Here is a 14,419-nt window from a genome sequence, read left to right on the forward strand (position 1 = left end):
ATCCAACTTAAAGCCCCTATTTTAAGCGCAAACAGTTATAACAGTCAATCGAAACAATTATTCTCTGTATTAATACGAATGGAATATAGCAGAAAGTTAAATTCAACACTAAATTTGAGAACGAATCGAATCTCACAAATGCGACCAGCTATTTGGCACTAAGTAGAAAAATGGCCGCCGACAGTTACAGCCAATCAATGTACCATTGCCTAAGGGAATACATATTATATAATGCCAACTTCTTGCAATGGATTATGTCCAGGGGCATATGCATTCTTCAGTTTTCTATTCTCTGCCTCTATTTTAACTTGGTTTCAGAAATGAAGAAGTGTTTTACATACTGTATTTTCCTTCTTGTCTTATTGACATGTAATCTTTTAAGGAATGTTCATGGAAGCAATGCATCAAATAAAAGTAGGCAAGATGTTGCTAATGTTGCATGGCAGACAGCATCGAAGCTCGTGAAATCAGCATGCAAGATGACGTTATACCCTCAAATTTGTGTCTCCAGCCTGGCATCTTATCACGAGCATTCGGGTTCATACCAGGATCTTACCAAGAGTGCTGTGAAGCTGGCTCTTCTACGACTTCACCAGCTCTCTGCTCTGGCTTCTGGGATTAGCCATGAAAGTTGGAAAGGAAAACAGGGTGTAGCACTTGCTGATTGCATTCAACTTTTTCTGTTTTCAACAGATCAGCTCAATGAATCACATTCTGTTTTAGTTGCACTGAAATCAGAATCCGTCGAGAGACAGATTAACGACGTGCAGACTTGGCTCAGCGCGTCTCTTACAAACCTCCGGACCTGCACGGACGGTTTGAAAAATTTAGACGGCACTGTGAAAACTCGTATCTATGAGAAAGTTCAAAATGTATCCGCAATGGTGAGCAATTCACTTGCTTTTGCCAATGGAATTTGCTCGAGTACTAGGAGGAACAAAATGCGAATGGATTTCAGCCATCACCGTCGTCTGTTCTGGAATGGGGATGGAATTAGTAGGGGTTTGAGTAGGAGAGGGAGATCTATTAATGAAGATTTTCCTGCGGGGATGTCTAAGGAGGATCGGCGGCTACTCATGTCAGCGCAGGCAGGGATAAAAGTCGACGTTATGGTAGCTAAGGATGGGAGCGGGAAATACAGGACGATTGCGGACGCTCTGAATGCTGCTCCCATGCAAAGCCAGAAGAGATACGTTATTTATATTAGAGGTGGAATCTATGAAGAAAAACTGATCGTGACAAAGCAGAACATAATGCTTGTTGGGGATGGGAAGGGTGTCACTGTTATCGCTGGTAGCAACAGCCATACCCAGGACTCTAGCCCATTGACAGCTAATTTTAGTAAATTTCTCCTCTCTTTTCTAAATAAGCTCTGATCGCAATTTTTTTGCTTTTTTTGTTTTTTTTGGTACTTTAGCTGAAAATATGGGTATTGTATAGTTAGGTTGGGGGTGTTATGGAGGGACTTTTCTAAAAAATTTCAAAAGTAATTACTGTTGAGATTTTTAATATTATTTTGAATTTGTTTGTTTCGTGAATTTTATAGTGTAGTTTAGGTTTAAAAGTTTAAGATTCTTAAATTTATTAAAGCTGATTGTCTCATGAATTTTATTATTTGACACATAACTTAAGTAAATAAATATAAAATAATAATAAAAATAATTGATGTAAATTAGAAAACTTCATATGATTGACCAATGATAAAAAACAAACCTAAGTTGTAAGGCAATTTCTTGTCCCCATCTGTTTCACCCTTGAAATCTGCAGTCCTAAAAAATAAGGACTGCCATTTTCCAAAAAAACAAACACTCATGACACTTATTGCTTCTTAAAAATAAATCCCCTCTCAAAGACCCAACATTATTCTATGTATAAAAAAACATTATGAAAAAACAATGTAACAAGTTCTATCATATTGAAGATTTGTATCAACATTTTTCATTCCATCATCATTCTTCTATAACTTTCTGTTATTTTTATAATGAATAAAAAAAAAATGATCCAAAACCTTGATACCAAAACTTGATTAAAATGGAATTTAGAAGTGATAACACTTGTCTCCATTACTATATGTATCGATTGTTAGTTTTCTTGAGTTTCCTGTTTGTCATGGAGTTAGAACTATGAATCCTCTTCCTACATTTAAACCTATGTATTTTTTTGTTTCTATTGAAGTGGCGTGTGCAAATGGATTTATGGCTCGTGACATCACGTTCCAGAACACAGCAGGACCGTACAAAGGGCAAGCGGCTGCTCTTCTAGTAAGATCAGACCGTTCTGTGTTCTACAGATGCAGCATAATTGGGTACCAAGACACCCTATATGCGCATTCTCAGCGCCAATTTTACAGAGAATGTGATATCTATGGAACAATCGACTTCATCTTCGGCAACGCAGCCGCTGTGTTTCAGGCGTGCAATCTGATAGCCCGGAAGCCGTTGAAGGGGCAATCAAATGTAATAACAGCCCAAGGAAGGGGGGATCCCAACGAGAACACCGGTTTCTCCATGCATAACTGTACGGTGCTCGCAGCCGCCGATCTTGTGCCGGCAGAAAAATCGGTCCCAACCCACCTGGGAAGGCCATGGCAGAAATACGCTCGTACAGTTTACATGCAGTGTTTCATGGACAACCTGGTTCAACCCTCTGGGTGGCTTGAATGGGATGGAAATTTTGCTTTGAAAACCTTGTACTATGGAGAATATATGAACTCCGGACCAGGGGCAGCAACTGCAAACCGAGTTCAGTGGCCAGGATATCGAGTTATTAAGTCTGCAATGGAGGCCAGTCAATTTACAGTGAATGGGTTGATCAATGGTTATTCTTGGTTACCTTCTACTGGTGTTGTCTACCAGGGTGGACTAATACAATGAACTATTCATTGCAGACATAACTTTAATTTATTGTATTATGGCAATTTTCAAATAATGAATCATGGACAAGCATTTAGAATAGTGGTTGCAGAAAATTGTACAATGGAAGTGCGTGATAGTTGTGCTCGACTATAGCATGTTGGATCTTCAATAAAGTTATGAATGGCGTTACTTTATCAGGAGGGAAACTAATTTTATTTATAAAGATGACTGTAATGCTTTTATATATGATTAGGGATAAAGTGGGTAGGATAAGGTTAATAAATTTTAGTGTAAATAATTGTAAGATTACATCCACGAGAAAATACATATTCTTCTCTCTAATTTAAAAAAAAAAAGAGACGACACACACATACCAACGAGTATGTATAGAAATATCAATCAATATATATCTTCTAAATTTTATATTTCTCATCAACATGTCCTCTAAATCTTATGATCATAAAGAGAGCAAAAATAGTTTCATCTTAGTCTTATTCTATGTAAGTGTATAGTCACTCGTGTTCGTAACCTCATTCCAAATGAAAAAATCTAATTAGGGAAGGTTCATTTACCTTTAGTTTGTTATCCCAACTCAATAATGAGATAAGATCAATAATAAATTAGCATTTCTTTCTTCTATTCATGTGAGGTTTATATACTAATATTTTAGTCTAAGAATTAATAAATGTTGTTGAATTAAATGAAGGGTAATAATTCTTTTGCATTTCAACTACAAGGGTAAATTATAACAAGAGCATGAATGAATTATATAGCCACAAAAATATTCTAATCATCATATTATATGGTTGTAAGTATAGTACATATGCTTAAATTTTCCTCTTTAAGAATATTAAAAAATATAATTAAATCTGTGTTTGACCACTTTCAAGCATAGATAAGACATCTAATGAACTAAAAGTACAAGTTTTAATTTACTAATACATTGCAGATATGCAATGCTCAATTCTATATTGATCATTTATACTACTAGAATTACTTTAAATATTTGGTTGGTGATAGTCCTATTAATTCTTTCTCTACAAGTATATTTAATTATTTTTAGATTCGTAAATAATATATTGGGTTGCATTAAAATTTGGGGTTCATATGCCTATAAATAGTGCAATTAGAATTGAAAAAATAATATAAGAGTTGGTATAATATGATTAATACCATGCAATATTTTGACAAATATGTAACCATTTAAGATCTAGTAGCTTCAATGAAAGTGCAAGAGAGATCAAATATGAGAGAAAATTGTATGTTATCAAAGGATACAAATATACTAGGATGATGATTAATTATAATCAATTAGAATACAAAGAGGAGCTCTTAGTTATATAGACCAAGGTGAGACATAGGATTACATAAAATTATGACACATATCTTATGACTTGAGACATAAGGTGATATGTATCTTATGTGTACAATAAATAATCTAAAGTTACTAGTATTAATAGGACATAGTTGATGAACTAGTTAGGTAAAACACCTCATTTACACAAATAGTACCACTTAAGTGTAACTTAGTGATAATGTTCAAGATGAATAAATGCAATGACATAAGGATGGGTCCTAGTTATAAGGCCATGTTAGGTACCCATGCACAAAATAATCTACTAGAAGTAACAGAGGAGAAATCCACTGGGACGAAACTCCTCCCTTAAAAAGTTTTTATAAAACTCCCTCAAAGATAAATGAGAAGAGGAAAAACCCATGTGAGAAAAAACTTTCCATATAAGAGAATAAAAGAGATTATGTACTCCCCATCAAATTAGAATCTCCTATCCTGCTCAGCTCATTTGCTGGCTCGACTCGCCCGAGTGTAGGTACATGCTTCATAATGAGTGTTGAAGATGTGTCCATTGTATTAAAAAAATTTCTCCTTGGGAAGAAATAAAATCAAGAGTGTATATACAATGACTTCTCATACCTAAAATGAATATGAGGGAAGAAAGATCAATATATTTGATGTCTATAAACATTTATTAGGTGTCTGCATATCAATTTTATAAGATACTACAATCAAGTTAGGTGTTATAGGTCAAACTCATGAGGATGGTAATCTTAAAACTTCTAGAAATGGATGTAGAACATAATCCATAAAATATAAATGGTTCCTCCAAATGTTATTGAATAGTCTCGACACTAATGTCAAATATGATAAATGATGATGTGTTAATATGAAAAAGATAGTGTAAAGAGGCACTCAAAATATTTGAAGAATATAAGGCAACTCTAGATAGGAACTGGTAAAACCCTCAAAAGAGAATTGACCAGCTTATGCATCAAGAGTAACACAACGAAAGAAACAAGACAAGACTACAAAAAGAAATCATATTATTGCCTTACAAATTTCAACAACCAATCGATTACCATCATACAATCATCATAGAACACCTGGTAGTTAACTGGTTACATTCATGCTTCAAGCTAGATACAATCCAATTGGGACTCTGATAATCAACCAGATCACTAAATACAAATCTCAATCTTTATTCTAATTTCTACATCCTCTGTCTTGCAAATGATTACATAGTGTCATATATATACCCTACGAAACATATCCGGATCGGCCTCAAAATATTACATTTACCAATGAAGGAAAATGAAACGTGCAACTAGGTTGGCCCTAAGAATGAAAGAAATTCCTTTGGAAAATAACAACCAAGAAGTGCAGTACAACAGGAAGATCGGCCACATGCCAAAGAACATCGGACAAGACAAAAAATAGAGCCACGCGTCAAGAACAACTCCGATAATGAATGAAAGTTAACTGGTAAGCACAAGAACTATCCCAAAACCCAGAAACAGTCAACCAGAAGTGATAACTAGCCATAAAAGAATCCAAATGGACTGAAAATTTGGAATTAAGCACAAGAGCCAACTTGGTAAATGAAAATAGGATCTACAAAGAAAATAAAGTAACTACCAGTACCTACCAGTAAGAACATAGAAAACTGCACACTGAACTAAACAAGAACTAAACTAAAAGGAAATATTTTTGGTTGATGCAAGATTTCTCATAGACCGGGGATGCTCCTACATCAGACACCATAGGTAGAAAGAGATGTTCCATGAGAGGCAACTTATGAACATCTAAAAGGATTTGGGATAGAGACCCCATGCTCATTTTTTATCTAAACATCTTCCTTATCTGCTAACCTCCTCTTTAGCTCCTCTGGAATCTCAACAGGCTTCTCTAACCGCTTACTTTCTTTGTTTCTCTTCCCTTGTTTTAGATCTGCACAGTGTCTTTGTTTGCTGCTCTCTTTCTTTTGCAACTCAGATTTTTTTCTGCCACAAGACTTCATTCGATTTGTCTCCATAAGATTTCTTTCATCCGGTTCCATCTGTCCATCAGGCTTATTTATCAGATCCTTCTGTAAGCTCATGTCACCTTCAGGTGTTACCTCTGCAACCAATTTCTCAGTGTTGCAACTTTTCTCAAGATTCAGATTCTTCACTTCCTTATCTTTCTCCTTCAAAGAAGTCAATGTGAAATTCTTCCCATCTTTCTCAATAGTGATTAGGTTTCTTCTACAGTCAAAAATAGCTCTTCTATCAAACTGCCAAGGTCTTCCCAACAAGACATGACAAGAACTCATAGATACATCACACAAAAACTCATCGCTAAAAGGCCCAATATTAAAATTCACCAAGAATTGCTCCTTTACTTCTATCTTTTGATCATCTTGTAACCACCTTACTTCATAAGGACAAGGATGCTCAAGCCTCTTTAATCCAAGCTTCACAACCATCTCCTCAGATACGAAATTGTCAATACTTCCACTATCCACAATAACCTTGCAACACTTACCACCTGATTTACACATAGTCTGAAAAATAATCTTCCTCTGAGTAGATCTGGAATCCTCATTGCTCTGCTCCATCATGATTCTTCTGAACATAAGGGATTCTCCTTTCTGTGGTGCACAGTCAGTTCCAGTAACTTCACTTTCCAGTTCCTCATTTTCCACACAACTTCTTTCCATTCCCTAATTACATTCATAAAATCTATGTAAGGTTTCTCCACACTTGAAACATTTGGAGGGAAATTCTCTACTGGTACTGCCACTGCCTTTTGTCTATGTTTTATGTTCTGGTTGTTTACTCCACTTAGGTTTTTATTCTTCCTCAACATTCTGCTTATTTGTAGTCATTCGTCCCTTGAATCTCTCCTTCGCTCTAGGGTTATTCGACTGTCTTCTTCTAGCCTTCTCCTTAGCCTTGAAAGCATACTGGTAAGCTTCTTCAACTATGGAAACCCTCAACATAATCATCTCATCTTGAATGTTAAATGCAATTCCATTTATGTACCTCGCCACCTTTTCTCTATCCATCTATCTATGTCCAGATCTAATCATCACCTTGTAGAATTTCTCATTATATTCTTTCACAATTGTCTTTCTCTATTTCAAGTTCTATAACTTCTTAAACAATTCCAACTCATAGTCTGTGAGGCCTCACCTCAACTCAGTCTGACATTCAGTGGATTTTATATTTTAGACTATTATGGATACTTTATTTTGATGCATTTTGAGACTTAGAACTTATATGATTTCAGGATTTGGATAACATTGCTATGATTTGATGATTTACTTACATGCTTTTTGAGATAGAACACTACATGATTATTAGATAGAATGATATTGCAATGATAGATGTTGATATTGAATTTGCAGGACTTTATTCTGAATGTAGAACTATGATGTATGTTTAGTTTATGTGAATTGGGATGAAAATTGCTTATGTGAAATTGCTTGGTAAAAGTTGTATTTGATCTGTGCAGATGAAAATTGTATGCTACTGATGATGTGCATTGTTATATTATTGAATTATATTATAATTGGATATTTGGAAGTACTAATGTGTAAATTGAGATGCGCTGGAAATTTACCATGTGACCATGGAAAATTACTGAGAATCAAACCTAGACTTATGTATGTTCGTAAAGCCAAGGTTTGTCTATTTGGAGAGACAACACCCCGTTTGTGTTGTATTTTATTCGTAACAGTATATGCTGCATGAGTGTTAAGTGTTAATTAAATTTTAATGTGTAAAAACCTCAAGAGACAATTTCATGTTTTATTTTTGTAAAAGTATTTTATTAGTGTCACTTGACACGTGTGTATTTAAATTTAAATATTTTATTTTGTCTCTTGGTGGGAAAGTGTTTAATTATAATTAATCTTAAATAAAATAATGTGTTGTCAAAAAATATTTTGGGAATATAATATTTGGAGTGGTCAACTTATGTTTGACCCGAAAATAAACTTCAGAGGGGTTTAAAATGGGTTAAATGAACACCTAGGGGTAATTTAATAGGGTTTCCTAAAGCCCATAAGGTATACCTAGGGGTTAGGGGTAATTTTAGGCAAGTTTCTACTTTATAATGATCTTTTTAACGCTTTAAAAATTGGTTTTTTTGAGTTGAGCGAAAATTGAAAATTAGAAGTTAAATCTAATCAAGATTTTTCCTTTTTGAATGAGAGTCTTTTTGCATTTTTGCTTTCTTTCTTCTTTTTGTTTTTTTAGAAACCTGTGAGAACTCAGAGAGTGAGCTTCTTAAGGAAGATTTTTGGGAATAGCAGGGTAATCACCCACTCTCCATTTTTGGAGACAAAAGGAAATTTGGAAAGAAAATAATGTTATGGAATAGAGAAATTGAATAAGGGTAGAAGGAAAAAGATTTGTGGATTGGGCAGCTCTTCATCAGATATCATAATAACCTTTGGGCAGATTAAGGTTGGTTTCAATTATTATTTGTAATGACTTCTTCTTGTTTATGTCTGGAAGTTGTTTGTAAAAGAAATCTGTGTTCTTGAAAGTTTATGTTTGAAAATCTCTTGGTATTTTTGCTTTATGAAAATGTTGTGTTTTGGGAGTTTTCTCAAGATCTCTTACTCTTGGGAGAGAAGAGGATCTTGAGGGTGGTAGCAGTGACAGCCCTTGAGTGAGAGACTCTCTTTTGAGAGCGATCACAAGGGATCTTTGTGTGACCCTTGCTGCATGGCCTGTTTGTGTAATGGGGGTCATAAGGAGGGATATAAGGCTAGAATGCCTTTGGGGGGCATAAGGAATAAGGGGTTGAGATTCTTGATATTTTTATTGTGCCATGAGGTGGCTTCTTGTTTATTTCATACTTGCAGTTCTCCTCAGGGTATTTGGTCCACTACCACCCTTTGAAAATGTTCATCACCAAAGTGTGGTGCTGTGAAAGCCAAGTTGGGAATGTGTCTGAAAAGAATCTGTATGCATTGCTTTCTATGTGTTTGCCTGTTTGTAACCCATCTAGGATTTGGTTCTCCGAGCTCGGGGGTGGCTACCAGTTAGCCTAGGCTGGGAGGTGAGCACTCCGTGGTCATATTTGTGTTTTCTATTATGCAGGAAAATCAGAGGAAAGAGAATAGGAACCATGAAAGAGATACAGAAGATTGTTATTGAAGATACTTGAAATCAGTTGCAGATGTTTGTTTAAAGTTGTTATAGAAATATGCCTCATTCATAGAAAAGAGAAGCAAGTTGTATTTTGTGAAAGTAGACTTGAAGTTTTATTGTTGTGACTATTCAGAGAAAACATTTTGTAAATTGGTAGAATATTTTAGAAATGTTTTAAAAAAGAAAAGCTTGTTATTTCTACTTCTGGTTTATTTGAAAAAGAAAACTTAATTTGTGTTGCATGCAAAAGCTTCTTGTATTTTGGAAAGAAATAAAAGAACTGTTTTCATTTAGATTTTACCTATATTTTTACTTGAGGCAAAATAGAAGTTTATTTATGCTGAAAGATTTTAAGTATTTTAAATGGAAAAAGTTGTTTTATGTGAATAATTTATTAGAAGGAAAAAATCAATGAATTTCTTTATTTCCAGAAATAGTATAATGTACCTTTGAATAGTATTCTAAATTGTATTTTAGTTAGCATTGATTTAAAAGCTTATTAATTATATATATATATATACACATCTGATTTAACTTAATGCTTTTCCCTTTAATTATTTTAGTTTAAAATTTTTGCATGAAAATTCTCTTTAAAAAATATATATATATATCTATATTGAAACAAATTTCATCTTTTAACTATGATTATAAAAGTTATGTGAATATAAATATATATATATATATATAAATATATATATATATATAAATATATATATATATATAAATATATATATTTATATATGTATATATATATATATTTAATATATTATATTTTAAAAAAAAAAAAATTTTAAAAAAAAAATGTTTTGGGCCCTTGCGGACTCCACTGTGTGTACGCACAGTGGACAGCCGCGCGGCGCCCACTGTGTGCACACACAGTGGAGCCGCTTTCGGCTCCCACTGTGTGGGGAGCCGCTAGCGGCGCCCACTGTGTGGGCACACAGTGGTGCCGCGGCGCCCACTATGCGCTCACACAGTGGCGCTCGGCCAACCCGCCTCCCATTTCCTCCGCTGCCTGCAACAAATATAAAACGCGGCCGACTTTGGGGTCTTCGGCCTAGTAAGAATTTTGGTCTGTTAAAAAAAAAAAAAACGGGTTAAACCCTAGCCCGAATGGGGCTAGGGCAAATTAGTTTTAAAAATAAAAATAAATATGTTATTTAGTGTAGATAATATATACATTAGAAATTAGAACCCTAATTAGGGTTGGGGGAAAAAAATGGATTAAACTTAGGAGAATTAAAATGGTTTTTGAATTAGAATTAAAATATTTAACATATAAGTAAATTATATATATATATATATATATGTATCCATATATATATATATATGGGTATATATATATGTATATAGATGAATTTTGATCATAATTTTGGGTAAGTATTTAAATTATAAATATATATATATATATATATATATAACCCTGATTTTTATTTGGAATAAATATTAAAGAGAAATTTATAAATGGTTGATTAGACTGTATAGTCATATTGGAGAATAAATTAATTTATCTCTCCTATATCCTTTAGCTTGATTAATTTAATAAACTTAATGACTGCATATCTCTTGGAGATAAAATTAAAACGATTAGTTTTCTGCAATTAAAATTAAACAATTTATCGATGCTTAGTTCGTATCAGAACTAGCTCGAATTTAATAATGGAAATTTCATTAACGTTTGTCGCAAGAGTGAACTTGTTAATTAATTTAGTATGTTTTAAAAAAAAAAATTTGTTCCGTTTTTGCCCTAAATTTTGGGCATGACATAGTCTCTCGGTATGAACTTGGCCTTTAATCTTGTAACCATTTGTCTCTAGCGAGTGATCTTCATTTCACCATTCTCCACTCTATCTTTCTGCAATTCTTTCAACCATAAGGCAGCATGCCCTTTCTGTGCCAACCGGACTCTCTACGGATCCTTGACATCCTCAAACTCAAAGTAATCCTCCAGCTCTCCGATCCAATCAATCAGATCCTTTGGATTCAACATTCTGGAAAAGTTTGAAACTTCCACTTTATGAATTTTACTCGCTCATGCCACTACTCTCAGGAATATTTCCTCTTTCATCTTCCAATCCTTCAGCATCTTCCGCTTCAAGCTCTTCACCAACTTCTTCATACTCATCCTCAGATTCAGGCTTCCTCCGCAAACCATCCAATACGTTCTAAATTTCATTCCTCACTTCATTCTTGAAGTCCTCCATCATCTTCTCTACCCTTTAGGGGTTTGTCCTTCTAGGAGGCATCTCCCTTTCCACTCCAGTGAACTACCTCAACTCGATGATTTGACTATCAGTTTCAATTGCCTCTCCTCGGCTATCTATTGAACACACGTGCAACTTGCCTCCAATTGGCGATCTATCCACCCAAAGAAATGCCTCAAGGTTCATAAACAACTCTTCCACTAACAGGTTCATAACCATCTCTGATACCACTTGATGCAGCCATAACCGGTGAAACCCTCAAAAGAGAATTGACTGGCTTATGCATCAAGAGTAACACAACGAAAGAAATAAGAAAACATAGAAAGACTATAGAACTAGATCATATTATTACCTTAGAACTTCCTACAACCAACCAGTTATCATCATACAATCATCATAGATCATCTGATAGTTAACTGGTTACATGCAGGCTTCAAGCTAAATACAATCCAACCTGGACTCTAAGAATCAATTGGATCACTAAATAGAAATCTCAATCCTTATTTTGATTTCTACTTCCTTTGTCTTACAAATGATTACATAGTGTCATATATATACCCTCCAGAACATATTCGGGTCAGCCTCAAAATATTACATTTACCAATGCAGGAAAATGAAATGTGTAACTAGGTTGACCCTAAGAATGAAAGAAATTCCTCTGAAAAAATAACAACTAAGAAGTGCGGTATAGCAGGAAGGTTGGCCACATGCCAAGAACCGCTTTGGTAATGAAGAAAAGTTAACCAGTAAGCAGAAAAAACTATCCCAGAACCTAGAAACAATCAAGCAAAAGTGATAACTAGCCAAAAAAGAATCCAATTGGACTAAAAAATCTAGAATTAAGCACAAGAACCAGCTTGGAAAATGAAAATAGGATCTTCAATGAAAAGCAATCAACTACCGGTACCTACCGGTAAGAACACAGAAAACTGCACATTGAACTAAACAAGAACTAAACTGAAAGGAAATGTTTTTGGTTGAGGCAAGATTGCTCATACATGGGGGATGCTCCTGCATTAGGAAGAAACATTGAAGAAGAGATTATTATAGTCAATAGATTTTCATAATTCTACAAGACAATGCTCACAAAACAAACCCCAAATTTCTTTCAAATAATAGTTCTGGAAAGCAGTTATATCTACAATATCATGAATGTAAATTACTACACTATATGATCAGGAGCCATGAAAACAAGAGCATTATTCTCATTAGAAGAAATAGTAGATGGAGGGATAACGCATGTCTCTAGAACATTAGTAGATGAAATTGTAGGATATGATTGTGAATTCCCCACATAGGATCAAATACAAAACAAAATTATCCTCGAACAAGAGAGAATGGAAATAATAGCTTACTTGATTATTGATGTTAGATTAAATTATTTGATGTACATATGAGGACTTGCTTATAAGCACAAGGTTGTTAGGTCAAATTAGAAAAACATGTGACATGTTTCTTATTCGAGTGACTTGAGACAACTACCTTGACAATTATTAAATGAACTACGATAATAAGTAATTGACAAGAAAATGTCACATCACAAATAAGACTTCTAAAGAGACTCCCTAATATCTAAGTAAAATTGATATGCAAATAGGAAGTTTTAGGGAGAAGTACGCATATACAAATGATGCAAAATTTTAAAGATTATTATGGGTTTCAAATAATAGGACATGTGAGGTACCCATTTTCAAATATAATCTATTACCAATAGAGTAAATGAGAAAACTCAATGTGACAAAACTCCTCTCCAGAAAGAAAGGAAATATTAGAGAACATATGTGAGTGATGAAGGTGTAATGAATGGAGGACTTAGTGACACCCCCAATGACTACATCTATCATGAATAAGTAATAAATTATCCCTCCATGTGGAGGAAAGAGAGAATAAGTAATAAATTATCTCTCCATGTGAAGGAAAGAGAGACTATGTAGCTCACACAACGTAAATGTATTGCTAGAAAAAATATTAGAATCCTTCCTTTGGGAAAACTATGGAATCTAATATAGCAACACATGATAGATTCACATTCTATAAGGAAACACTAAAAGCTCTTAGTGCAAAAAACTATAGAATCTAATTAAAGAAACATAAAATAGACTAATTTTCGTAGTACTGGGTGATCCCACAATGGTGGGTTACACTTTTTGGCCAAACTTGACATTAAAATAAACATTTTTAACTAAATGTTCACTTTTAGACACCTATAGCTACTAAACCATGAGGAATTTGAAGATGATGCAAACTAGTGATTTGTGACATTTTGCCTGTAGATTCTAAATATATATATTTTTAAACTTTTGGACTCAAATTGTGTTTCTTTTACCATCTCATTCGATAACTAGTTTTTAATAGTAAAAACTATTTTTAAAGAGTGATGTGTACTATAGACTATAGTAGCATAACTTTTTTTCTGTGAAGGATAAAATTCTATTTTTTTTCGAATTTAAATTTGTGATTACGATATCTAATGTATGCATATAGTTTTGTAATGTTTTATTGAATATTTATTTTAATTAATTTTTGAAGTGAAACCAATCATAATTTAGACATAGGTGTACTATTAGGAGCATAAGGTTTTTCTGTATATATTAGAATTCAATTTTTTTCTATTTTTGTTGGATCAAGGACATCAATAACAATTGGATAGATATTTTTTAGAATTTTCTTTGCTAATCTACTATTTTCCACATGTGCAGAATGAAGAGCTTGATTTTTAGTGAAAAACCTATGATTAATTAAACTGAGAAAAATTTATAATAAAATCAAAATATAAATTAAAACTATAGTTGATGGAAAGCTCATTTTTAGGACTATTATTTTGCAGTTGGGTTTGTCTAGTTGATTCCATTTTCATCCTCAGTCCAAGCCTTGAAACCCAAAAATTTACTGAAAATTGAATATAGAGGGGGGCAAGTG

The 14,419-nt window shown here is 33.8% G+C and overlaps 1 protein-coding gene across 1 annotated transcript; it reads left to right on the forward strand.

The window, feature by feature from the left end:
- The first annotated feature begins 246 nt into the window (after positions 1-246).
- LOC131030512 (pectinesterase) lies at positions 247-3,049 on the forward strand. Its single transcript, XM_057961364.2, has 2 exons — positions 247-1,341; positions 2,176-3,049. Exons 1-2 carry the CDS (start codon positions 255-257, stop codon positions 2,871-2,873), a joined length of 1,785 nt encoding a protein of 594 aa, XP_057817347.2. The 5' UTR covers positions 247-254; the 3' UTR covers positions 2,874-3,049.
- Positions 3,050-14,419: the final 11,370 nt, after the last annotated feature.

Source organism: Cryptomeria japonica, chromosome 2 (assembly GCF_030272615.1).
Source record: "Cryptomeria japonica chromosome 2, Sugi_1.0, whole genome shotgun sequence".
Taxonomy (NCBI): domain Eukaryota; kingdom Viridiplantae; phylum Streptophyta; class Pinopsida; order Cupressales; family Cupressaceae; genus Cryptomeria; species Cryptomeria japonica.

Excerpts from the sequence above, each read along its gene's own strand:
- LOC131030512 (XM_057961364.2), top strand. The coding sequence starts at position 255 with ATGTCCAGGGGCATATGCATTCTTCAGTTTTCTATTCTCTGCCTCTAT. Across the intron at positions 1,342-2,175 it reads CCCATTGACAGCTAATTTTA|TGGCGTGTGCAAATGGATTT; the intron begins GTAAATTTCTCC and ends TTTCTATTGAAG.